The sequence below is a fragment of the Zingiber officinale genome, chromosome 1A, assembly GCF_018446385.1.
Source record: "Zingiber officinale cultivar Zhangliang chromosome 1A, Zo_v1.1, whole genome shotgun sequence".
Lineage (NCBI taxonomy): Eukaryota > Viridiplantae > Streptophyta > Magnoliopsida > Zingiberales > Zingiberaceae > Zingiber > Zingiber officinale.
The window spans coordinates 166,677,553-166,705,431 of NC_055987.1; the positions used below are offsets into that span (position 1 = coordinate 166,677,553).

General features: G+C 37.0%; 1 protein-coding gene across 1 annotated transcript; it reads right to left on the reverse strand.

Annotated features, from left to right (window-relative positions):
• Positions 1-1,763: 1,763 nt before the first annotated feature.
• Positions 1,764-18,641, reverse strand: LOC122006333 (cytochrome P450 71A1-like). Its single transcript, XM_042561801.1, has 8 exons — positions 18,637-18,641; positions 3,706-4,249; positions 3,574-3,630; positions 2,378-2,410; positions 2,251-2,325; positions 2,139-2,185; positions 1,872-2,019; positions 1,764-1,796 (listed from the first exon to the last, which is right to left on the reverse strand). The coding sequence occupies exons 1-8, from the start codon at positions 18,639-18,641 to the stop codon at positions 1,764-1,766; spliced, it is 942 nt and encodes a 313-aa protein (XP_042417735.1).
• Positions 18,642-27,879: the final 9,238 nt, after the last annotated feature.

Below are 27,879 nucleotides of genomic sequence, written 5' to 3' on the forward strand. Positions count from 1 at the left end.
CATTGCGAAGTAGTTGTTTGATTCTAGAGAGTCTTTGAGGATCAGTTATAGCTGAATTCATCTCGTCGGTCACCTGCATAACTGTTGCGGCTCGAGTGTTGTGTGTCCAGACCTCAGCACTCACCACATTGCATTTAAGATGAGTAAGAACAGCACTAACTTTAGAAAGGAGGCCAGACCGATCTGTCCCTGTCAGCTCGATGGATGTGTGATTGGAAGAAGGTTTGAGATCTACATTTCTCCTTCGTGAAGGTACAGCAGAAGAACCTTCTCCTATGGACTATAAAACAACTCTTGGGCATTTCGGGCGCTGTGGTACATAACGAAATAAGAGAATGCAGGAAGATGGAATTGAAATAAAATACCTTTTGAATGCACTCCTTTATATTATCAAGGTCCATTTGTCTCTCAATTTTCTTCAGCAAGTTGTCCAAGTTATTTATGATCAAAAGAGACAAGTTTCAAAATCTTGAACAATTCACTTTAGCAAGTTGAAACTGGAACCAGTCGCTAATCCTGTCTGGTAGAATTGGATGGACTCTGGTTAACCTAGAATTTTCACAAATTTAATTTGGAAAGAATAGTCAGACCTCCAAGTGAAACCACAGACCAGATTTTTCAATACAAGGGTCCTAACAATTTAAAGAATAAACTCATTGAAAGAAAAAAAAACACACCTTTTGGTTAAAATTCCATCTCCCCTCTTGATGGAATAAAGTCCTCTCCATTGCCAACTCTGAGCTGCAACATTTGCTTTAGTTGTCATAAATAACCTCAAATAATACGTAAAAGTATAAATACAAAACATAAAACCATACTCGGGGAGGCTGTAATACTATGCCTCCTACTTGAGTAAAAGCAGTGACAATGCTAACACCACAAGCATGTAGGAGTGGGTTAGGATCATAATTATTGAACCTCAAAGCCTATCATCCAAGGATAAGCATGAAAAAAATAGCATACAGGTCATACCAACAAAACCAATCTTAAAGATCGACACATACCTCACAGAGGACACTCATTCGTTCTTGAGGCTTCAACCTTGACTTTTCCACCAGGGAAACTCATTGAAATGTTGATAGCGATTTGGTATATCTTTGCAGTGAAATGCTTCATTACATATGGTTCAAAAATTCTTCATTACAGCGATTTGGTATATAAAAGCAGCTTCTCCTAGTTCTTAAAATAATGCTTCATTACATATGGTTCAAAAATTCTTATAAACCAATTGATTTCAAAATGCTGACAAATAATGGAACAACACAACCCGGAAAAACTCACATTTCATCTTTGCAAGGCTTGCCACTTATCCCAATGATTTTAAATTCTTGATTTGTATGAGTTGTCTTCACTCTCGAATTTTCAAAGCTCTTCTAGCCTAGTAACAACAAACAGAGAAAAAAATAATCTTAGTAGACATAATATGAAGAATGAAACAAGCAAGCTAAAACAAGTTGCCTCAATAGGTATATTATATATAGACATTCAATAACCTAGAAAATAAAAATAAAGAACAAATTCTTAATCACCTTATTCCAGTCCAGTTGGAATGCATCCTTGACATTTTGATTTGTAGGTAGAAAACCAACCACTAGTCCAGGACACACAGTCATAATAGTAGAGACATCTATATTCAACAAATAAGACAGATAATAATATTTTTAAAACAATAAAGCTTTTAGGAAGACTTATGAATACTAAGTAACAGTAGTATAAACAAGAAGACATCTATAATATCTTCTTTATGGGAAGACTTATGAATACTAAGTAACAGTAGTCTCAGTTTTTGAAACAAACTGCATCAAACAATGGAATGGAAGGGAAAAAATGTTACCAGAAGGGAGAGTTTTGTGGTTGTGGCCACTACTAACATTTAAACGCCTCCGAGTGAGAATTTGCTGCCGGTCGAACATTTGGAAGATTCCAGTCATGCAACCTATTTGCCTCTGTAACTCTGGATTGTCATGATCAGCAGCAAATGCTTGCAGAAACTTTGCTGACATATTTCTCTTCCTGCAACTACAAAATTTGAAATAGAACCAGATCACTCGGGCCAGAAATTAGATTAGGGTTTAGCAAAATACTTACCTCTTTTAATTTGTTCTACAATATTTCCTGACAAACATGCCAACATTCACCCTTCACCATCAGTGCCCCTGATGCTACTTCTACCAAAGTAGTCCCACTGCATTAGAATGATATTATACACCTAGCTAAAAGAGATCCCTTTTTCAATTTCCAGTCCCCAACCGAACTCAGCTTCTCTCCAAAACTTCCCTCCCTGGCTGGACTACCAACCACACCGAAGAAAATAGGCAGGTACACCTTCAATAAGAAAGGCACATAAGGAGAAGAAAAACAAAAAAAAAAAAAATACAGAAAAGGAAGCAACTTCAACATTAGCCACTCCCTGTGACAGGTGCACCACCATAAACAAAAACAATAATAGAAATAAAAAAAAATTAAAACAAAACTTGTTGCCTTCCTGTAGCTCCAATTTCCTTTTGTTATTATTGACTAGAGAAGCAATGTGTGTAAGGAAGGTGTCAGAGGCAGGGAGTTCAGACGGGAGGAACCTAGCAAGGCATGGATGTGGGGTTTTGCGATCCCAAGGATGGTGAAAGATTCCAATGGGGGATGAACTTGGAATTGAATGGAATGGATTGTTCTTTAAGTTAATTCCTTATTGGAATGGGAATTGTTCAATAAAGTATAGAAATGCAAAGGCAAGAATTACTGGGCAAAATTTAGGACCGAAAATATACTAGATTACACAATACAAAAGAAGACTGTTGCTGCAACAGAAGAAATACAAAAGAAATATGCAGAGACAGGAATTTTCACCTGTATTCCAAGCCAAATTGTGGTTAACTAGCATACATATATGATAATTAACTGTATGAAAGATAATTCATTTATCTCACAAGGATCATATATGCTAAGAATCCTACATAGTTGTAGTGTTTTTTTGCTTCAAAGAGTTAGGTTCAATGAATTTGAGTGGTTAGTGTAAATCAAGTACAACATCTCATAGAAGATTAAAGTGTTCCACAGTATTGTACTCGTCTCAATGGTTGATCAGAGATCAGATAAGGAAATGACTTCCTAGATACTCTAAAACGATAACCATATATAAACAACTTCCGTCCTTGCACTTGTGAATTCTGGAATTCCAAGCTCTAATCTTTTGGTGATGTAAATTTAAGAAATTAGCAAATGTAATACAAATAAAGAGTAAATCTAAATTACTTTTGCACCGTATAAAGTGTGATATAACCATTCATACTGGAACTTAGACAATACATTTATATATGGAGATGTAGTGTCGATGCTGATCTGCCACAGACCAAAATAACACCACTGCGTTTCTATACTTTATTGAACAATTTTCCACATATAACCTCTGAACATTAAAACCATTAGTCCAGGTCAATAAAGTTTTTAGGATTGTTTTGAAAAAATAATTGTCTCACAAGAAGACATTCCCTAAAAATGTATTAGGGAATGTCCTCGTACGGTTCGGCTATTCGACCTATTTGCTGTGGAAGTTGAGCAGAGGAAGAATTAGTCTACCTGAAGAAGCGCCTTGATGACTTCCGGAGTGAGGATGGATTCCAACACGGGATCCTTCTGAAGGGAGATCAAAACATCCATGAAATCTTTCTCATCATCCGACGACACTCACTCTTCATGTTCCTTGATAACCTGATCCAGCAGATCACCCCACCTCTTATGGTTCTTCTTCACTCGTGCGACCTTGCCGAGCAACCAATCCACCCAACTGAGCCACGGGAGGTAATCCCCGAGATAAATCTTGGCCAGCATCACCGAGTTCTCTGAGATGAGCTTCGAGAACAACCCTTTCCTCCCTTCGAACTTCTTCCCCGTGACTATCTGACACAGGATGTCGTTGGAGAAGGCAAATAGGACGGCAGACATGTCGATCTCCGCTGCCAATCCACGGGAGCAGATGGCGGCAACCATGGTGGCCACCTCCTGCTCGCGAACCAGAGCGTAGTACTGTACCATCTTGGGGCTCAGCAGGTGGAGGCTGCATATCCGGCAGTGTTGCCTCCACTCGTCGCCATAGGGGGCGAAGGCCATGTCGCTGCAGCCATCGAGGAGGATGCGGGTGACGGTGGTGGAGGAGCGGCTGGCGCAGATGTGATCGTGGGTGCGGAGGACATCCCGGGCAGCGTCAGGGGAGGAGACGACGAGGGTCGGGACGCGGCCGAGGCGGAGGCAACACCTAGAGGTGTATGAGGAGAAAGATGGTATGAGGAGAGAGGTTTAGGGTTCGGGTAGGCTGGGGGGGGGGGGAATAGTGCGCCAAAAATTTTTCGGAGAGAGAGAAGCAAACCATTGCTACAACAAAAACAACGCGGGGGGAAAACGACGAAAGAATAAAGTCAAAGACAACAGTTTTAATGTATTGTAAAAGGTGTTGTTGATTTACAAAAAGTCGCTCAACAACAACGAATTTTACAAAACTGGTGTCTTTTTTTTTTTTCGGGCGCTCAAAGACAACGGTTTTGCCAAAAATCGTTGTCTTTTACCAAATTAACAATAGTTCCTTCTAAAACCGCTGTCTTTATGGTGTTGTCTTTTAACAATTTTGTTGTAGTGAATTGAGTAAGTCCTTATCTAATTGTTCAATGATATCTCGCATCCAATCACACATGTCAACCAGGATTTTAAAAATGAGTTTTATACATATTGTAATTTTAAAATTTCCAATCATAATTGTAGGGCAAAGTGCACATGATTTGTACACTTGCTTTCCCTATGATTGGACAAATGAATATTTCATATGAAAACCATTTTTCTTGACCAAAATAATGCATCATAACAAGCATTATGACCAAGATAAATGTCCCTAACCTCTCACCCCCATCTAAATCACATTAAGAGGACAATCCTATGTTTTTGTGAGAGGCAAATTTTAAGGTGAATAGAACTTAAATAGCTTTACCTATAAAGTGATCATGGAGGATGTGATTTAATCAATACAACACATTCCCAATTCCCTTCTAAGAAAGCTAAATTCAACTTCGGGAAGAGGTTTAGTGATGATATCAGCTAAGTTTGATTTTGATCCAACATAATTTAAAACGATATCACCTCGAGTTACATGATCACGAATAAAATGATGTTTAACCTCTATGTGTTTCGTTCTTGAATGATGAACGTGATTTTTGGTCAAGTTGATTGTACTCACATTATCACAAAGAACTTGAACATTGTTATAGGTAAGTTTATAGTCCCCTAGAGTATGAGTCATCGATAATAATTGTGATACACACTCTCCCATGGTAATATATTCCGCTTCGATTGTGGAGAGAGCTACACAATGTTGTTTTCTACTTGACCAACTTACTAAAGAAGATCCTAGAAATTGACAACTACCACTAGTACTTTTGCGATCCAATTTGCATTCGGCATAATCAGAATCGGTATAGCCCACTAGGTCAAAAGTTTCGATTCTAGGATACTAAAGACCAACATTTTGAGTCCCCTTGAGATAACGAAGAATTCGCTTAACGACACTCAAATGTGACTCCTTGGCACAAGATTGATACCGTGCACATATACCTACGACAAAAAGTATGTCGGGTCTACTAGCCGTAAGATAGAGAAGACTCCCTATAGCACTACGATACACCTTGGAGTCAACTTCTTTCCCCTCAACATCTTTATCTAATTTAGTACTAGTGGCCATGGGAGTAGATATTTCCTTTGCATTGTCCATTCCAAATTTCTTAAATAGCTCTTTGACATATTTAGATTGATGAATGAAAATGTCTTCTTTTGTTTGCTTAATTTGTAACCCTAAGAAAAATGTCAATTCACCAACCAAACTCATTTCAAATTCACTCTCCATGTGATTAATGAATTCATTTAAATAATCTTTATTTGTAGAATCACAAATAATGTCATCTACATATACTTGGGCCACAAACATATCATTACCACTATTTTTCAAGAATAAAGTAGGATCAATTTTTCCTCTATGAAACCCTTTTGATACTAGAAATATTGACAATCGTTCATACCAAGCCTGGGGAGCTTGTTTTAGCCCATATAAGGCCTTTTTAAGTTTATATACATGATTTGGACACTCTAAATTTTCAAACCCCGGTGGTTGCTCAACATATACTTCTTCTTTTATAACACCATTCAAAAATGCTGATTTTACATCCATTTGGTACAATTTGAACCCCTTGTGGGCGGCAAATGCCAACATCATCCTAATTGACTCTAATCTTGCTACGAGTGCATAAGTTTCATCATAGTCTAACCCTTCTACTTGATTGAAACCCCTAGCAACCAATCTAGCTTTGTTTCTCACAACTATCCCCTTATCATCAAGTTTGTTTCTAAAAACCCATTTTGTATCAATAATCGATTTGTTTGTAGGCCTAGGAACTAAATCCCAAACTTAACTTCTCTCAAATTGAGATAGTTCATCTTGTATTGCTAAAATTCAATCGGGATCAAACAAGACATCATCAATGGTTTTTGGTTCTATTTGAGATATCAAGGTGACTTGGCTTCCTTCATTTCTAAAGTAAGATCGAGTTCTCACTCCTTGAGTGATGTCTCCTACTACTTGATCTAAGGGATGATTTACATGAATCCTAGTAGGTCTTGATTCTTGATTTATTATAATTTTGGGTTCAAGTGGCAAAGATTCATTTTTCTCACCATCACTTTCTTGATTTTCTTCTCCTTGATGATCTATTCCATCCAGTGTTAATTTCTCTAACTCAAAATATATTTCTTCATCGTTTGTTCTTATAGAGTTCGAAGAAGGATTTTCTTCAAAGACAACATTTAGTGGTTCTTCAACTAATTTTGATCTTTTGTTGTAAATTTGATACGCCTTGCTATGACTTGAGTAACCTACAAGGATCCCCTCATCCGCCTTAGCGGAAAACTTTCCCAAGTGATCTTTGGTGTTTAGGATATAGACCTTACACCCAAACACTCTAAGATGCTTAATTGTAGGTGGTTTACCAAACCACAACTCATGAGGTGTTTTTCCTAGAAACTTATGTATTAATGTTCGATTTTGCACATAACATGCCGTATTAATTGTTTCGGCCCATAGTAAACTATGAAGTGAATATTCATTTAACATGCTCCGAGCGGCCTCTTGCAAAATCCTATTTTTCCTCTCAACAACTCCATTTTGTTGAGGAGTTCTAGGGGTGGAAAATTCATGTTTATAGCCTTTTTCCATACAAAAACTTGTGAACCTATCATTTTCAAACTCGCCTCCATGATCACTTCTTATCTTATTTATCTTATGAGCCTTTTCATTTTTTACTCTATTACGAAAAACAATCAAGGTATCTAGAGTTTGATCCTTATGTTTCAAGAAAAACACCCATATATATCTAGTGTAATCATCCACAATCACAAAGTAATATCTACTACCATTTAGAGAAATATATCTACTACTATCAAATAAGTCCATGTGAATGAGCTCTAAAGCATTTGAGGTACTTACAACGTTTTTACCTTTATGAGTAGCTTTGGTTTGCTTACCCATTTGACATGCATCACATATTTTGTCCTTTTGAAACTTCAACTTTGGCAATCCTTGCATCAACTCCTTCTTTGAAAGGTTTTTGATATTCTTCATGTTGGTGTGAGCGAGTCTCCGGTGCCAAAGCCACATCTCCTCTTCTTTGGACATGAGACACTTAGCAAACACATTAGTAGCACCAAATAGTTCAACTTGATAAATATTCTCTCTTCTATGGCCTATGAGAATATTGGTGTTTAGTTCACTATGCTTGATTAGGCATTGAGATGAGTTGAACTCAACTCCATAACCCGAATCACATAGTTGACTAACACTTAAACGATTAAAGACCATGCCTTTCACTAATAGCACATTTTTTATAACAAAATTTTTGGAAATTCTAATATCTCCTATTCCTATAACTTTTAACTCACCTCTATTACCAAAAGAAATGGTACCTTTACTTTTGTGTCTAAATAATGAAAATTTTGATGAGTCTCCCGTCATATGCTTAGAGCATCCACTATCTACAAACCATGTTGTTGGATGCTCCCCCTTTGCGCATACCTGTTTAAACACGATGAACCAAATGTTTTGGTACCCATAGTTTGGGTCTGGTAGCATCAATAACAAATTGCTTAGGTACCCAAGCTTGAACAAACTTAACTCTTGAAGCATGATTTCTACTAATTAGAGACATGAATTTAACTTCCTTATCTTGTGATTTAAAACCTAGTCCCGCTTTGTTGTACACACCCCTTTGAGCTCCTAAAATCATGTCTAAATATTTTGAGCTTGAAGTAAATTTTTTTAGAGCACATCTAAGATCATCAACTTGTAATTTCAACGATATATTTTCCTTTTTAAGATCATCAAAATCATTTTTGTCATTTTCATGAAGCATGTAAGTTTCACATGACACAATTTCATTTTTAAGTGATTTCAAGTCATTTTACAATTTCTTAATCTTCCTTTTTGATTTAGCTAGTGCGTTGGTTAAGCATGCAATGGTGGCATACATCTTATCAAGCTTGGGAGAAATTACCTCGTCATCACTAGATGATGACTCACTTGAAGACTCCACATCCTCTCCATGACTATCTTCATCTTCACTATCTTCAACATGGCTTAAAGCCATGAGAGCCATGTGCTTTGAGCTCTTCCTTTCATCTTCTTCCGATGAGCTTGACGATGAGTCATCCCATGTGGCTTTCAAAGCCTTCTTCTTTTTCTTCACCTTTTCCTCTTGCTTCTTCAACTTTGGACACTCCATTTTGTAGTGGCCCTTTTTCTTGCATTCATAGCAAATAATATCAGTCTTAGTCTTAGAATCCACAAGAGATTTATCTTTTCTCTTTTCATCATTGAAAATCTTCTTGACATCCTTTTTGTCAAACTTCCTTGAATGTCTCATCATTCTTCGAACAAAGTTTGCCATTTTACTAGATGATAGCTCTTCATCACTATCACTATCACTATCTTGTTCAGATTCCGAAGATGACTCCTTCTTCTCCTTTTTCTTTTCCTTGTGCTTCTTTTTGCTCTTTTCACCTGCAACCAAAGCTATACCTTTCTCTTTGTGCCTTGTGTTAGCTTGCTCATGTAATTCAAGTTCACAAAATAGTTCATCCAACTTTACTATTGACAAATCCCTTGATACCTTATAGGCATCCACCATGGATGACCATAATGAGTTTCTTGGGAAGGATTTTAAAGCATACCTTATGAGGTCTCGGTTCTCTACACTCTCTCCAACTGAATGAAGACCGTTTATGAGTTCCTTGAACCTCCCATGTAGTGAACTTACCGTTTCTCCCTCCTTCATTGTGAAATTTTGGAGTTGATTTATCAAGAGATCTCTCTTTGCAATTCTTGAATCCTTGGTGCCTTCATTTAGCTCAATGAGCTTGTCCCATAAATCCTTGGCACTCTTGAAAGGTCCAACCTTGTTGAGTTGTTCTGAGCTTAATCCACATTGAAGAGTCACAATCGCCTTTGCATTTACTTGAGCCTTCATTTTTTGTTCAACAGTCCACCTTGATGATTCAAGCATTCTTCCATTTTCAGTTGGCGCCGTGAATCCCTTCGTGATTGAGAACCACATGTCAATCTCAGTCATAAGATAGTGTTCCATGCGGCTCTTCCAATACGCGAAATTACTGCCTTCATAGAATGGTGGTCGTGAAGTACTATGTCCCTCCTTCAAAGACATCCTGTAGCTCTTTAACTTGTGCTTTCTTGGCGATGAAACCTCAAAAGCAAATCATGGGCTCTGATACCACTTGTTAGGATCGGTTGAGCTAGAGGGGGGGGGGGGGGGAATGGCTCACTTCATTTTCTTGATCAACTTGATTTTGCGTAGCGGAGACTCGAAGGCAATGCTAACTCTGATATTTACTTGGTATCTACCTCCCCAAGGAGGTGACTAGTCCAAGGATCCACATCACTCACACTCTTCCACTATCAAAACCCTCCTTCTCGGAATCACACCGAAGGTGGAGAAACCTTACAAGGTTACAACTCCCCATCTCCAAAGTAAAGGATCACACTCACCACAATGAAGAAGAAAAGAAAGATTACAGGCTTTAAAAATGCTTCTTCTTCGCAGAGTGAGATTTGAGAAAGTAGCGAGATGGAGATCTTGAACTTGAGCACTTTTTGAAGATCTTGAGCACTTGAGAGAGTTGAGACCTTGGAGAGCAATGAAACAATATATGTTTCTTTTCTTATATCTTTTCTTTTTCTTCCATGCCTTTAAACGTTGAGAAAACTAGCCGTTTCTCACATAGTCGTCGCCGTGAATCGATCAGAGTCATATTTGGATCGATTCATAAGTATCCGTTGTAAACCATCGTGTCCCGATCAGCGGCTTAGATTGCTTCATTTGAGTTTGAATCGATCGGTGCAGTTCTTGAATCGATTCAGACCTCTGCTCGTGAAATCGCAACTCTGTGAATCGATCTCCCGATCGATTGAGTAACCTCAATCGATCGACTGGTCGATCCAGGGGAAATCTATGCTTCGCACAGAGGCTTCCTAGATCGATCGCTCGATCGATTGGATTGCCCCAATCGATCGGCTGATCGATCCAGAAGCATTCTGTGCTTCACACAGAAGCTTCTTGGATCGATCGCTCGATTGATTAGTTTTCCCCAATCGATCGGCTGATCGATCCAGAAGCACTCTGTGCTTCACGCAGAACCTTCCCAATCGATCGGCCGATCGATTGGCTTCCTTGCAATCGATCGATTGATCGATCCAGAGGCATTCTGCCTCACAGTCGTGTCTTAATTGATTTTCCAATCGATTTCTGATATGTGAGGGATCATGCATCCAGCTTTATGACCTGCAGGAACTTCTCTTGCCAAGAATCCGGTCCTCGACCTTCTTGGACTTCTCTTGCCTTGCATCTGGTCTTCTGACCTGCAAGGATTCTTTTGCCAAGAATCCGGTCCTCGACCTTCTTGGACTTCTCTTGCCTTGCATCCGGTCTTCCGACCTGCAAGAACTTCTCCTGCAAACTCACACTGTATGTTAGATCCAACGTATTAACCTAAACTTAAATAATTGTCAACACATTGAAACTTCCAGGGCATGATTGCACCAACAGAGTGGAGGTTCGATGGTGTCTAGAGAAACTGCTATCAACTTGAATTTAAATCCACTGTATCTTTCAATGGTTTGACGGAGGGATCATCTAATTCACTCCAAGTTAATATTCAACATTTTAATGGGAAGAATTATACAGAATGATCACAAATTGTGCGCCTAATTTTGGAAGGGAAAGGTAAACTTGAATATATTACAGGAGAAGTGACAAAACCAATTGATGGAGACTCAAGATTTAAAGCCTAGAAATCTAAAAGTTCGTTGTTTATTGCATATTTAGTCAAATTCCATGGAACCCCCTATCAGAAAATCGTTTATGTTCTTGCCTACGGCCAAAGAGGTGTGAGAGGCAACTAGAGACACTTATTCCAATTTGGAGAACTCTTCGCAAATTTTTAGCCTATAATCAAATCTATGGCATGCAAAGCAAGGGGAACATGATGTGACTTCTACTACAATGAGATGACGTTGTGGCAAGAACTAGACCTATGCTATGATAATATTTGGAAGTGTGTTGATGATAGTGTTTGTTTTATGAAACGACAAGAGAATGATCGAGTGTTTATGTTCTTGGCAAGACTCAACAAGGATCTAGATAAAGTAAGAGGTCGAATCTTGGAAAAGACACCTCTTATAACGATCCATGAGGTATTTTCAGAAGTCCGAAGAGAAGAAGCTCGACAAACTATTATACTTAACAAATTTGCCTTAGTTTCTACTAACTTAAGTTTGGAAAGTTCTTCCCTTGTTACTAAAGGTTTTCAAGAGGAAGCAGAGAAAAATGACAACAGTTTTGAAAGACCATGGTGCAACCATTACAAACGCACATGGTACACGCGGGAAGCATGCTGGAAAATCCATGGGATGTCTAAAAATTGGAAGAAAAGAACTAGTGGTGAAGGTCATGAACTTCATACTACTATCTTAGATCGAAAGGGGTAGTCAACTCCAAGCTTACTTCCTTTCACCAAGGAACAAATAGATCAACTGTACAAGCTTCTTGAGTCTCATAAAACCCCTTATTCAATAGCTCAAAAAGATAATTGCATGACAACAACCTTCCTTAGTGTCAATTATAATCGCGCCTGCAGGATCATTGATTCAGGCGCAACTGATCATATGACAAGAATGCCAAACCTTTTCTCTTCATATAGTTATTGTGCAAATAACCAAAAAAATTAAGATTACACATGGTTTCTTTCAGCCATTGCAAGAAAAGGTTCTGTTGTAGTATCACTGATGCTCACTCTAAATGATGTTCCTCATATTCCCAAATTGTCTTGTAACCTTTTATCAGTCAATAAATTAGTCCATGATCAAAATTGTCAAACTAATTTCTTTTCTTCTCACTGTGTATTCCAGGATTTAACCTCGGAGAGAATGATTGGAAGTGCTAAACAAAGTGGAGGACTTTACTTCCTTAAGAATGGATCTAAATCAAGAAAACAATCTTAACCAAGAAGTTCCTGGTTGGAATCTATTTTTGTTTCGAATAGTAATATTATATTGTGGCATTTTCATTAGGACATCCTAGTTTTTGATATTTAAGGCACTTGTTTCCTAAATTGTTTCACAATAAAGATCCATCATTGTTTCATTATGAAGTCTGTGAAATTGCAAAACACCATCCCACATTTTTCCTCTGGACCAATTTTTCTATGGCCTAGTATCGCCAGCCCCTAGATCACATTCTTCCCTTTATAACCATACAAGTCATCAAAACTGTTTACTATAATTTACAATGATATTTGGGGTCTTAATAAGATAAGCACCACCTCTAATAAAAAATAGTTTATCATAGTTACTGATGATCATACTCGACTTTGCTGGGTGTATTTATTAAAGGAAAAATAAGAAGTTGAACGAGTTTTTTTTAAAAAAATCAACATGGTGCACACTCAATTTCAAATTGACATAGAAGTTTTCCGAAGTGACAACGGAAAGGAGTGTTGTAACATAATCTTAGGAAATTTTTTTCCTAAAAAGAGGATAGTTCATCATAGTTCATGCATAATACACCTCAACAAAATGGTATTGCTCACAGAAAAAAAATAAACACCCCCTAGAGGTAGCTCGAGCATTAATGATGTTTTTTTGTCGAATGATATGTTTTAATTTGAGCCTACTGCCTTTGCACAAAAAACAAATGACCAAGGATCGTTCTTTGAAACTCTTCTCATAATAAATGATTTTCTACTAAATCCATGCCTACATCTGACAATCAAAAGTTTGAGAAACAAAATTGTGAAAAACCAAGTACAATGTCATAACATGATGAGACAGGTTATAGATTCAAGAAAGGGAAACAAACTTGGAAGAGAATTGTCTACTTGAAAAAGAATTATAGGAAAGGGAAAGATGAATCAACTCTATAACATAGCAGTGATTCCGAGCCAAGGGAAAATCTTCATTCTGAAACTAGTGCTGATAATTCTCTTCTAAGGTCTGATAGTTAATCTGAGTCTGACATGCCAATAGCTCTTCGAAAAATGACAAATCTTGTACCAAACACCCTATATCAAAGTTTATGCCATATTCAAATGTCTTCATCTCTTGTTACCTTTTGTTCTCAATTACCCTGTGTAGACGTTTCTAAAAATATATAGAAGGCCCTACGAGTTCCAAAGTGGAAGGAAGTCGTGCTTAGGACCAAGATTTAAAATCTAGACCCATGCTAAAGTCTCGGTATCATATTGTGGCGTGCAGATATGGCTTATATATATATATTTCATAGGCTTAGGAAGTAAGAATCTAAAAGTAGAGAGATAAGTATGTTAATATTCATGGTTCCAAATCTTAAATCAAATTAATTCTTAGAAAAAATTATTATCTATAATAATTATATAAATTATTTATTTATTAATTTATATAATATATATTTATATAATTATAGTTTATAAAAATTCTAAATAATATATATTAAATATTATAGTTTATATATATATATATATTGCATTCTAAAATCAAATTTATTTGAAATAATTATATATTTTAAAATTTTTAACAATTACATTTTTAAAAATTATTTATAAATTTTAAATTATTTTAAATATTTTTATAAAATTTTAATCTATTATAAATTTATAAAAATAATTTAAAATTTTATTTTAAAATTATTTTAAATTATATAACTACACATTATTTTTACTTTATTTTTTATATTTTAAATAAAAATAATAAAATAATATATTATAATAATATTAATTAATTAACCATTTATTTAATTAATTTTTAATTTATATAATATATAATTATAATTTATATAATAATTAATTATAAATTAGAAATTCTATATATAATTTAATGATTTAATAAAATATAACTTTTTCTCTTATCACGATTTCGCTTCTTCCCCGCAACTCATCTTGATTCCGCTTCTCCCTCGCCACTTCTCCCCCTCGCCTGTCGTTATCGCCGCCATTGCCTTGCTGTCACCTAGCCGTCACCGCCTCACCACTGCTTCAACGTCACCTCGCTCTAAACCCTAATATTTCGTTAATGCTTCCTTCCGAGTAAGTCTTCATCAAGATTCCTTCTTCCTTCAGTTGCGCGCGTGGGTGACACACGCAATGACGCATGCAAAATTATTGTGCGTACAGTGTAAGGAAATAGGTTGCTAAACACGCAAATGCGCAGCGGAAAAATCTATTTTCTCCAGAAGATCCATGCGAAGGGAGAAGAATAATATACTAAGTTTATATCTAAGAACATGATAGAGTATACCTTTGTAGCGTGCACTTGATCTCCCGACTGCTCGGATCTCAGCACGATCAAAGCGTCCGTGCCTCTTTCGGTATCCACACGAACAAGTACTCCTTCGTTTGTCTTACAAACTCTCAAATATGGAGAAGAAAAATCACATATGGTTGTGCTAGCAACCAAGAGTGATTTCGACCAAGGGAGGAAGAAGAAGAGAATGAAGAAGTCAGGAAAAATGAGAGAAAAATGGTTTAAGTATTTTCATCTAATGAAAAACACTTAATGCTCATTAATCCCATTAATGAGCCTTAATTAATATTCACTCTTCATTAAGGACCATTTTGAAAACTCCTCCTTTCATATTCATTTTCGAAAATTGAATATTGTGATTCATTGAATTTCAAAAATTCGATGAATACTCTCTCATTTCATATTCACTTGAGTCTAACTCAAGTTTAGCTCACTTGAGTCTAACTCAAGTCTAATTCACTCGAGTCTAACTCAAGTCTAATTCAATCGAGTCTTACTCAATTAATTCCCATGCAATTTAAATTCAATGAATCACTATTTCATTAATTTGAATTGACTTCCTCGAGTCTAGTTTGAATTGGACTTGATCCAATAATTAGATCCAATTGAGTCTAACTCAATAAGTCTAATTCAGATTAGACTTAATCCAATTATTCATCATATAAATACATCTTCAAATCTACTTGTTCTTTGTGTGTGACCCAATAGGTTCTTGTAACATTGGCAATGTACCCAAATCAACATTTAGATACATAAGCAATGAGTGGCATCTAGCAAGACATCATTGCTACCCAAGTGACGAGAAAGTCGAGATCTGACCTAACCTTTCCGTGGCTATTATCTTATATGACTTCGTCCCTCTATCCTTGATATCTAGATTGATCAATGAGGCATAGACCGTCTCATCCTCTTATCAATCTTTATACTTCTTGATTTTTAAGTATACACACTCAATCAAATGAGCTCAATATCTCATATTGACTCATTTGAGCATGTGCATACTTTCTTTGTGTCCTACTAATCAAGGGGCCCACAGATATCACTTCCGTCATATAGAAGGGATAGATCTCATTTACATCACTCACATCCCTCCGCATAATTCATTGCATACCCAGTGATCGACTTTATTGTTCACCTTGTTACAGGTGACGTTTGCCGATATCAAAGTACACAACTCCATATGTAGGGAACCGTAGTGACTTTAGGTCTAAGGACTATTCATACTAATAGTCACATAAGAATGTTTATGACACTCATATAATGATCCATGAAACATTCTCATGGTGGGTTCTTCAGTATATATTCTCTAATATATACTCATGTTCAACATGATATCTCATATCCATGACTTGTGAGATCAAGTCATCTGTTGACCTACATGCTAGTCTCAATGCATTAATATTATCCTTGTATATTAATGCTCGACTAGGAATAGTTAAGAGTAGTGTTCTCTACAATATCTCACTATCAATTCAACCAATTGATATACTATAGATAAGAACCTACTACCCAAGGACATTATTATATTTATTCAATCGACACTGAACTGAAATAAATATAATAACCAACTTTGCCTTTTTATTTATAATGAAATATGATACAATAATGTACCATTTACAATCATCTCATAATTGGTACTAGGGCTAATACTAACATGCAGTGTCAATTCCGGTTCTGTGTCGGAACGGTAAAAATCGTCTGTTTCGGGCGGCGAGGCTCGAGATTTCATTCCCTACTTAAGACATGAGAGTTCTTGAGAAGAATAATACTTAGAAGATTGTTACATTACCAGCAAGGAAAATTATTATGGGATATAAGTGAGTTTTCAGTGAAGTATAACTCAGACGGATTAGATTGGTGGCCAAAGGTTAACTCAAACCTATAATGTTGATTACTCTGAGACATATGCTCTCGTTGCTAAATTAAATACGGTGAGAGTACTTTTATCTATCGCTACTAATCTAAATTGGCCTTTGCAACAATTAGATATGAAAAATGTCTTCCTTAATGGTGATTTAGAAAAGGAGGTATACATGGATAGTCCACTGGGCTTTGAGGAGAGATTCAACTCAAAGGTGTGTAAATTAAGAAAATATTTGTATGGTCAGCAGTCTCTAAAAGCTTGGTTTGAGAAATTTACTCAATCAATCAGGAAGCGAGGATACACTCAGGGATAAACTACATTGTGTCGGTGTTAGAAGCACCAACTAATCAAATTTGTGTTTTGATATTTGGCAAAGGTTCAAAGTTAAGCTGTGTTGTGATCTAACAAGTTTAGCTGAGTGTGCAGGAAAGTCCTAAGTGATCTTAGGCAAGATGAAAGTCCTAACTGAGGCTAGGCAAAGAAGTCCTAGTGGATACTAGGCAGGTGGAAAGTCCTAGTTGCGACTAAGCAATAAAGTCTTGGTCTGTGGGACTAGGCAAAGTCTTAGCAGGTCGAGGGCGTCAGGCAAAATCCTAGGGCCGAGGACACTAGGTGAAATTCCTGAGGGTCATGGACACCAGGCGAGAAATCCTAGGGTCGAGAACACTAGGTGAAAGTTCCAAGGTTTCAGATGCTGAGCAAAAGTCTAGACGGTCTGGAGGATTGATCTGGTAAAAGATAAACTCTCCTAAGAGGAGTAGGTGAGGATGTGTTCCCTGAAAAGGGAACAGTGGACGTCGGTCCAACCTAGAGTTTCGACGAAACTCAAAGTCAGGACCGGACAGTCCAGAGATTGTCAAAATCATTTTACTTTACATATTATTTGTTCTTGTGCTAACTTTGTGATGCAAAAAGTTGGTGGTTGGAAAATAGATCTCTAGGCACTCCAGACGTCCAGGCGCTCGGCGGATGTCCAAGCGTCCAGGTAAGTGGCAATGAGGGAGCGCCCCGGGTGGGTGCCTGGCTAGGCACCTAGACAGTCTAGGCGCCCAGAATTGTTCTGGATGCTCAGACCAGCGAAAATCAATCTTCACTCTGCGTTGGAGCGTAATGACTGGCCGACCCACGTCAGCGATCCAACCGCCTGGAGGGAGTCTAGGTGCCTAAACATAGATAAACTTCTCAGATGAAGTTTCGACAAGAGCTCGCCACGTCAGCACACTCCAGGTGCCCGGATGGGGCTATAAAAAGAGGGTTTGACCTATAGCTTCAATGCATCAATTCAAAGAAGTTTCTCTCCTGCGTACTGCTCAGAAAACACTTCTACAATGCCGAAACGCTGCTCCGACGATCGAACGCTTGCAATTTCGATTCTTTAGTTGTCGGTAAAATTTTGATTACATCATTGTACTTGTACTTATTCTAAATCATTAGTAAATTGTCCAATGAAAGCGATTGTCGATCACGGTCCTTGGAGTAGGAGTCGTCACGGGCTCCGAACCAAGTAAAATCAACTTGTGTTATCTCTCTGTTTACTTCTTTATTTTCGCTGCGTTATTCTTTACTCCGAGTTTTAAACGAACGTGAAAAGCCACGAACACTATCTTCTCCCTCTAGTGCAACGATCATACACATTGTTCTTAAAATTCTCCACCAAAGGAAAGATTGATGTACTGATAGTGTACGTTGATGATATCATTCTCACAAGTAATGATGTGATTGAAATGGAAAGGCTGAAGAAAAGCCTAGCAGTTGAATTTGAGATCAAGGATTTAGGAGCATTATGGTATTTCCTTGGTAGGGAAGTTGCTCACTCTAGAAAAGGTATTGTTGTCTCTCAACGAAAGTATATCCTTGATCTCTTAGAGAAGGCAGGAATGCGTGGTTGCAGACCTACAGATACCCCATAGATCCTAACATAAAACTCTAGGAAAAGAGTATTGGTTAGTCAGTTTTGTATTGACTTATTTAATTTCAATTTTTCAGATAGCACGGACGATTACCACATTGACTCATCGCGAAGTGCGACGGAACCAGCTCAGGGAGAAAATTTAGGAGATAGAGTATAACTCTGCTTATGGAGTCGACGGACACATTGGATGTCTTGATGAACTATTTTGGAAATTTTAACGAGAAGAGTTTCCAGTCCTAAACAATTATAGGATTGTGTTTTGATGCGTTCATTGCCAAAGTATCCTAAGGTGATGGTAGACTATATTTGGGAGCGTCATCAAGGATGTGTCACATATTCAAAATTATGTAAGGAACTACTTCACCATATGACTGAAGAGGATCCTGTAGAGTTCGAAGAGGCCTATAGAGTTCGAAGAGGACTCGGAAATGTTCTAAGAAGATTCAGAAATGGATCTAAATCTGGATCTGATAGAGAATCCTGAAACTGCCCCACCTGAGATTGCCCCAAATGAGTCCAGGTTGAAAGGGATAATGTTTGTCACTGCACTAGTATATGTCCTAGTGGGACTGGTCTTAGCCTATCTAGTTTATTAGAGTTCTGTTATTATTACTGTTATTATATATGAACAGTATTAGTCCATTTAGCTCATGTCAGTTTGTTATATGTTAATAATATGTAACATATTTTTACATTAATGATATATTCATTCATATGTTTATTTATGTTGTTACATGATGCAGATAAATGATTAGTTCATTTGATTAAAGAAATCATGATATAATGATTAGTTCATTTGTTGGGATGTGTGTAATAGAATTGATTAATATTGATTTGATTGGTCATACGAATGATGAGTGAAAATGTAGTTATCACTTGATTTTGTAAACCAACTCAAATTAATATTGAGTCAATCATAAATTATATACATATGAATTACACTGAATACTAAATAATGTATTTATTTATGATAGATTATGATAACAAAAAATATTATAACTGAACTCAATAAGGATGAAAAACTTATGGGGATAACTATAAGATCTGGCATCTCAGGATACAGTATATACTTGAGAAACAAGAAATTCTTGAGGCTATAAATTAGGTTATGGTAGAATATGTAAATGGTTCCACTGCATAGAATAGACGAGATCTTGATGCCTATAAGTCTTGGAAGAAAAAAAACTTCAGCGTAAAGGGCATATTGATTAGTTTAATGGTAGATGACCTAGCTTTTGAGTATGAATCATATCTTTTGGTTCATGTAGTTTGGGAGCCCTTAAGGAGAAATATAGTGGAGTAAGTCTGAGCAAGTTTTGACAACTGATGATCAAGTTTGACAGCTACAAAAAGCATCCGAATGTTTCGATGGTTCAACACCTCAATAAGATGTTGAACATGATTCAGGAGCTTAAAACTGCTGGTCATGAGTTGACCGATAAATAATATGTTCAAGTAGTTATTCGTTCCCTTTTAGATTCTTGGGAGACCATGAAGTAGACCCTAACTCACAGTGAGAGTATCAAGACTTTCATTAATGTCTCATGCCATGTAGAATTGGAGGCGGAGAGAGTTGAATCCGCAAGAATTTCTGGACTAGCCTATGTAGCTGTTGGTTTTATTGGATCATCTGGATCTATGAAAAAGCAATAGTTCAAGAAAGGGAAGTAAAAGAAGAAAGAAGCTGCTACTATAGGACAGGGTCCAATCAAGAAGATAGGAAAGAAGACTGGAAAGAAAAATAAATCTTTTTCATTTTTAAAACAACGTGCACAGCGAAAAAACACAGAAATTAAATAGAGTAACTAAGAAAATAGAAATAGGCACGGTCAGTTTTACTTGGTTTGGAGCCTTCTGTGACTTTTACTCCAAGATCCAGATCCCGCGGACCTATCGATGGATAATCCACTAAAATACCTCTTCCTATACCTCTGGAAGAGGGAACCGAGTACAAAGAAATTTGGAATATGTGCAACACACTGCAATTGTCCTTTTGTAGTAATCAAGTACACAAATGAAAGATTACCAAACACTCTTTCGAAGATGATCAGCTTGAGTTCGGTGTTTAGGTGGCTTCTTAGTAGTAGACGAGTGTTGTGTCATCGCAGTAGAGTTGTAGCAGGAAGCTAAAGCATTCGGAAGTCCTATCGGAAGCACAGATGTTCGTATGAGTGAGTTCTGTCATGTCTTGGGCGAGCACTCCCTTTATTGAGCATGGAAGGCGCTTTCAAAGGTCTTGAAGATGCCTCAAATGTGGCAAGTTTGATCCCGAATAGCCCAGTCCTTATCTTTGATGAAATTTGAACTTTATCTTATGGAAGACGCCTTCCATGCATTGAAGGTGTCTTATATGAAGAGTGCCAAAGTGCCTTAGTGCTTGAAAGCACCTTCCATGAGGGCACCTTCTGTCCTTTGGAAGACGCCTCAGGTATTGTTCACCCAAGGCTTTTTGTGCTCTTCTTGCCTTGCAAAGCGTGCTAGTCCAATAAACCAAATAATAACCCGCAAGACACATGTTAGTACTGTTGTGCCCAAAGGATGTCTACATATCTCCATAATGGCATGATATTGTTTACTTTGGGCCTAGGCCCTTATGACTTTGATCTTGGACCCTCCCCAAAAAGTCTCATACCAATGGAGATATCCTACATTCTTTTAAACCCATGATCTTTACCAAATCTTTCCAATGTGGGACTTTAATTGAATCCCAACAATCTTCCCCTCAAAAGAAGGACCACAATTACTCTCATGGTCTGGGTCTCTCCGCGAGCATCCGGTCACCCTGACCTGCTCTAGGCCTCCCCGCAAGCATCCTGTCACCCTGAACTACTCGCCCCACTGCAAGTATCCGGTCACTCTAACCTGCTCCAAGCCCCACACAAGCATCCAATCACCTTGACCTGCTCCGGGCCTCCCCATGAGCATCCGATCACTCATGACCAGCCTCGAGCCTACCCTTAACTTCGTTCAAGGTCACCCCACATGACATCTGGTCTAGACCATGACTCTGATACCATTTATTGTGCCCAAAAGATGTACACATATATCCACAATGACATGATATTGTTCACTTTAGACCTAGACCCTCATGACTTTGCTCTTGGGCTCTTCCCAAAAGGTCTCATGCCAATGGAGATATCCTACATCCTTTTAAACCCATGATGATCTTTACCAAATCTTTTCAATTTGGGACTTTGATTGAATCCCAACAAGCACAATAATATTGAGTAGTAATTAGACCCTGTCTCCCCAAGACCAGGATCTAATCAAAGTTTCAGTTTATGGATCCAAAATAGACCTAAACTGGACTGACGCCTACTGCCCCTCAACCGGAACACGTTCTCACCTAGTCACTCTTCTCCAGTGACTTACCTTTACTTACCAACTTGCAGTTGATTGACTAACCTCTTGACCCACTAGGTCTTTATGTCAGTTGTTAGTTCCATAGACCCAACTAGACTTCTGCCGGCTGTCAGGTTCTGCAGACCCAACCAGACTTTCTGTCAGATATCAGGTCGGCCCGTTGACCTATCTAGACTTCACACCAACTATCCGTGACATGTCTTCTTGATTTAGGGTACAATATTAATTTTTACAATCGATGTGTTGAACTTAAGATTGATTCAGTGTCAATTGGATATGATTTTTTAACAAATGATTTTATGATTCTTGATATAGAACCAGATGCCAATTCTGCTAGTGAAGATTATTTTCAAATATTGCTCTACCTAGTGATGCAGGTATAACTGATGAGGTTTGGCATGCTAGATTATGACACATATGACAAGAATGTATGAATCGGTTGGCTAGAGAGGGTATATTAGGCACTCCGGCTAAGGTTCACTTGTCTATATGTGAGCATTATCTTGTTGAATAAGCAACTAAGAAACCATTGGTAAGACTATTAGAGTTGTATCAACATTGCAATTAATTTATTCAGATATTTGTGGTCCAATGAATATGAAGTCTAGATATGGATCTTCCTATTTCATTACATTTATTGATGATTTCTCTTGTTTTGGTCATATATATTTGATTTCTCATAAATCTGAAGCATTGAATTGCTTCATTCATTATATGAACGAAGTTGAGAATCAAACAGAACGTAAAGTTAAGACTTTATGCACTAACCATAGAAGAGATATTTGTCTGATATGTTCAAGACAATATTTAATGATAGAGAGATTATTAGACAGCTAACAATCCTTGGAACTCCACAGTAAAATGGGATAGCTGAAAGAAGGAATATAACTCTTCTTGAAATGGTTAGGTCTATGACGGCGCATGCTAATTTGGCGATCTCCTATAGGAGAGATGCATTATTAACTGAGACCTATATACTTAACAAAGTACCTTCATAGTCAGTTCCATTTACCCCATATGAATATTGGACAGGCAGAAGATCATATTTAAGTAATCTGAGACCCTAAGGTCAGCTACTTATGTTTATGATAATTCTCACAAGTATGAAAAATTGGGACCTATGGGTAAGAAATGTATCTTTATTAAATATTATGAGACCTCTAAAGGTTATATTTTCATATGTGAACAATAGGATGGAACCATCTCCGAAATAGATTCAAGAGATCTAGTTTTTCTCTAAACAGAGTTCTCAACCAGAGGTGATGTTGATAAAAATATTTCTTTATTTAAAGAGGATGAGATATTATCAATAAGAGAGGTGTTAAAAGGGATGCTTGAGTCTAGTCAATCGAGTGGGAGTGATATGTCAAGTCATGAGTCGACTTCTCAACAGTCCAACTTACGAAGAAGTGTTCGTAAAATCAAACCTAAGAAGAGGTTTGATATTGAAAATGAGGCATTGATAACACTTCTAGTTGACGATGATGAACCTCAATTCATTGAGGAAGCATTAGGAAATAAAGTTAGAGAAAAATAGACAGCTGCAATGGTTGAAGAGATAGAGTCAATGATACAAAATCATGTTTGGGACTTAATCAATCTTCCCTCAAGCTGAAAGGCTATTGGGAATAAGTGGATTCTAAAAATATAAAGGAAAGTTGATGGATTGATTAACAAATACAAAGCTTATTTAGTTGCAAAAAGGATATATCCAAATAGAGGGTATTGACTTTGAAGAGACATTTTCTCCCGTAGTGAAATTTATATCAATATGAGTTATTTTAACCTCTGTGGCACATTATGACTTGGAATTACATCAAATGGATGTAAAAACCGCTTTCCTTAATGGTGAGCTTAACGAGAAAATATATATGGTTTAACTAGAATGTTTCATTGCTGAAGGCCAAGAGGAGAAAGTATGTAGAATTAGAAAGTCTATATATGGACTAAAGCAAGTGTCAAGATAATGAAACATAAGATTTAACGAAGTCATTTTATCTTATGGCCTCGAGATAATCAATGAGGATCATTGCGTTTTCTTAAAAAAAGAAAAAGAAAAGTATGTCATTTTATCATTATATGTTGATGATATGCTGATAGCTAGAAATGACATTAGGTATGTGAATGAAGTCAAGAAGTGTCTGTCATCATAATTTGATACAACGGATATGAGAGAAGTTGAGTACATCTTAGGGGTGAAGATCATTAGAGATCGTCCTAAAAGACTTTTGGGTCTGTCACAAGAGTCTTATATAAATAAGATATTGCATCATTTCAGCATGTCTAATTGCAACATAGAATATACACCTATTGTGAAAGGTATTGTTTTGAGCAAGAGTATGTGCCCTAAAAACTCCAGAGGAATAGCTGAAATAAATAAAAAATCATATGTCAATGTTATTGGTAGTTTGATGTACACTATGTTGTATACACGTCCCGATATCAGCTATATTGTTAGCTTAGTTAGTCGCTTTCAGTCAAACCCAAGATCGAGACATTGGAAGGTGGTAAAAAGGATATTCAGATATCTGAAGGCAATAACAAATTATTATCTCTATTTTCAAGAATCAGATATGAGTCTGAAATGTAATTCAGATGCAGATTGGGTTGGGGACCTAGATAATAGAAAATCCACATCAGGCTATGTGTTCTTGCTGAATGATGATGTCATATCATGGAATAGCAAGAAACAAGCTTGTGTAGCTTTGTCAACTATGGAAGTTGAATATATAGCATGTTCAACAATTGTGCAAGAAGCAGTCTGGTTGAGAAGGTTCCTAGCTAAAATATCTGAAGATTGTTGAGGAAAGTGTAAGTCCAGTAACTGTCTATTGCGACAGTCAAACTATAATAGTTTTTTCTAAGGATCCCAAATATCACAGCAAAGGCAAGTATATAGCTATAAAGTATAATTTTATGAGGGATACTATGGCTAAAAGAAAAGTAATTCTTGAGTATGTCCCTACATGTGTTATGCTTGTAGATCCTTTTACTAAACCAATGACTAGAGAATCATTTAAAGAACATAAAAAGTCTTTGGGACTTCGTAGAATGTAACAATATTGTAATAACAATCAAGTATTGTGATTTGATTGTGTGATTTGTCATTATTTATTTAGTGTATATGATTTTATCACATTCATATAAGATCTCGGTGAGCATGTGGGAGGTAGAGATTGGTCCACTCACATGAACAATCATCTTTGTTTGTTAAGTACAAATAGAGGTAAAATTGTTACTTATGAGACAATTTATGTAGCTGATATTAGAGACAGATCCATAAGTTAAGGTCGTCTTGATAATTGTGTCAAGATAAGATCATTTATGTTGAATAATGATCGAAGTAAATGAACCCACCATTTACTGAACCTGTTGAAGGCCAGATTAGAATTCATATGTTGAATTCAGGATTAGACATTATGTATATCTAGATTAAAATATATATGATGTTAAATTTGAGGAAAATATACGCTCTTTTTAGTAAAGAGAATAACATCGTAGCATATTATTCATACCATATGTGTTATTGTGACAATAAAGGTAGTAGGAGAATGTATCCCTATTTCTCTACTATGTGAGACCTTTGAGATTATAAGTTAATCTCAATTTTATCCTGAGTGACTATTTAGCCGTTTACTTAAAATTTTAATCTGTGTCTGCTACTTTAGCATATATCCTATGACTATGGATGATTCAGTCTATAGAGCATAACTAAGAAAGTGGCTGACTGGAATGAATATATTCTAGCTAAAAAGGAAAATTAAATAGATTTACATCTTTTGATGTCATTAACTGGTCGACCTATTTCTATTATGCATAGAAATGATTGTGAATATTAAATATAGAACATGCTCTTGACATAATAATCATTATAAGAGATTAGAGATGTTCATATTAATATAAATAAAAATTATTTAATCTGGGTAAATAACAAGACATGGATATTTTCAAGATAATAGTTGTGTACCATTTGGAGATTGGATGTTTCCTGGATAACAAATATGTACCGCCAGGAGAGTGACTATCTGTCATCATGAGAGTGTCTCTAATTCATTTGGAAGAGCAACTAAGTAAAGTGTAACAACTTTGTTAACATTGATCGCTCTGAGAGCGACTATGTAAGGTGTAACAATTTTCTTATCAACTATCGGTCAGTGTGCTTGTTGTCGCGCGAACTATTTTCTCTAAGTAGGGATTGAATGTTCTGATATAGTTTTTGTGACTAAACTCTTATATAGTTTATGTGACTTATTTAATCTTTGTGACTAACTGGTCTTAGTGACTTGCCTGAATGAACTGGTCTTTGTGGCTTGACTTGGACGAGTGAAAGTTGCTGGTAATGGGAACATGGGAATGTGGGCTACCCATGATACCCACGTTGTCCATATTTTCACGGGGCAATTTACTAATATACCCCTTGGTATTCTCATTTTATAATACGTCTAAGTCTTTCTTCGAAGGGGTGTGTTAGAAAAGAGAGAAGAAGTGCATCCATTAGACGACGGGATTTGATTTGTGGAATCGTTAAAAAGTGTTCGTCATTGTAAATTTCTCGCAGACGACAAGAGACGAATTCCTCCATCCAGTAATTTTTCTCCTCTTTCGAATTTCACCGTAAGGAGGTATGATTTATTATTTTGTATGATAAATTTCAATTATAATTCTAGAGACTTCATTTAGTTCTTTCGCCTTGCCTATGTTGGTTTCAGAGGCAATTGAATCCATCTCTCTTTCTAGTTGTTAAATAATTTTTAGTCAATGTTTTTCACTGCTCTTTCAAAAATCAGTGCAGTCTCATTGATGATCTTTTAGAATAAAAGTAATGTGTTATTCACTTGTGCTTTCTTTCAGGGCCTGTTATGGTGTCTTGAGGTTTGTCATGGAGAGTGGTGGAAAGGGATGTGAGGTACACAAATTTATTCTAGAGATCCATCGACCTTTCAATGAATGTGATATTTTGATCCCTGATTTTCTTTCAGGTAATACTAAGTGGAAAGCTCAGGACCCAGCGAGCTAAATCCATGAAGTTCAAGGATGGATACATGATTTCTTCTGGTCAGCCAGCAAAGGAATTACATTGACTCTCAGTGAGGCATGTTCTCCTTAAGACAGGTTAGTTCTGAAATACACTACTAATCTATTCTACACGCCACAAAAACTACTAGGATTTTTAGTTTCAACATTGAATCTCCACCTAATCAAATCTTGTTTCCTCCAAATGTTTAGGGTGTTATTGGAATCTAGTTTAAAATTATGTTGGACTTGGATCCAAAGGGGAAGCAAGGGCCAACCACTCCACTTCCAGATCTTGTCACCATCCATCCACCAAAGGATGAAGAGGAATACATGAGACCAGCCGTTTTGGTGCCTGCAGAGTGGCAATTCCAATCCACTCTGCATCTGCTACTTGCTCTCCCTCAACTACTACGTTCCCTGCCCTAGGTGAGGAGGTCACCTGCATGAGACAGCTCCATTGTTGCTGTCATGATTCAAACCTAAGATCTATTGGAGCAACTCCTCACTTGACTAACTCAGCTTCCCTGTGGGGGCCTTACCTAAGAGGGAGTTGCTCCATGGGCAGGGTATTATTACTTTCAGGTGTTGATCTCAACATCTCCTATCGGTCCTACTTTCATAATCGTTTGTTCCGTCTGCTGATTCTTTGATTCTCTACTAGAATCGTTATTATGGTTAAGTCATACATAAGTGTCTGTGTTGTAGAGTTCTAACTTGTTGGATCATAAATGTGTAAACCTACAATTTTCTTGAATGAAGTAATTTAATTGTGTTCATCCAGATCAATATTTCTTCCCAAAAAACAGAATTGAGCGAGATCGAGCTGAAGGATGGAACTGCCGCAGTACTTGGAAG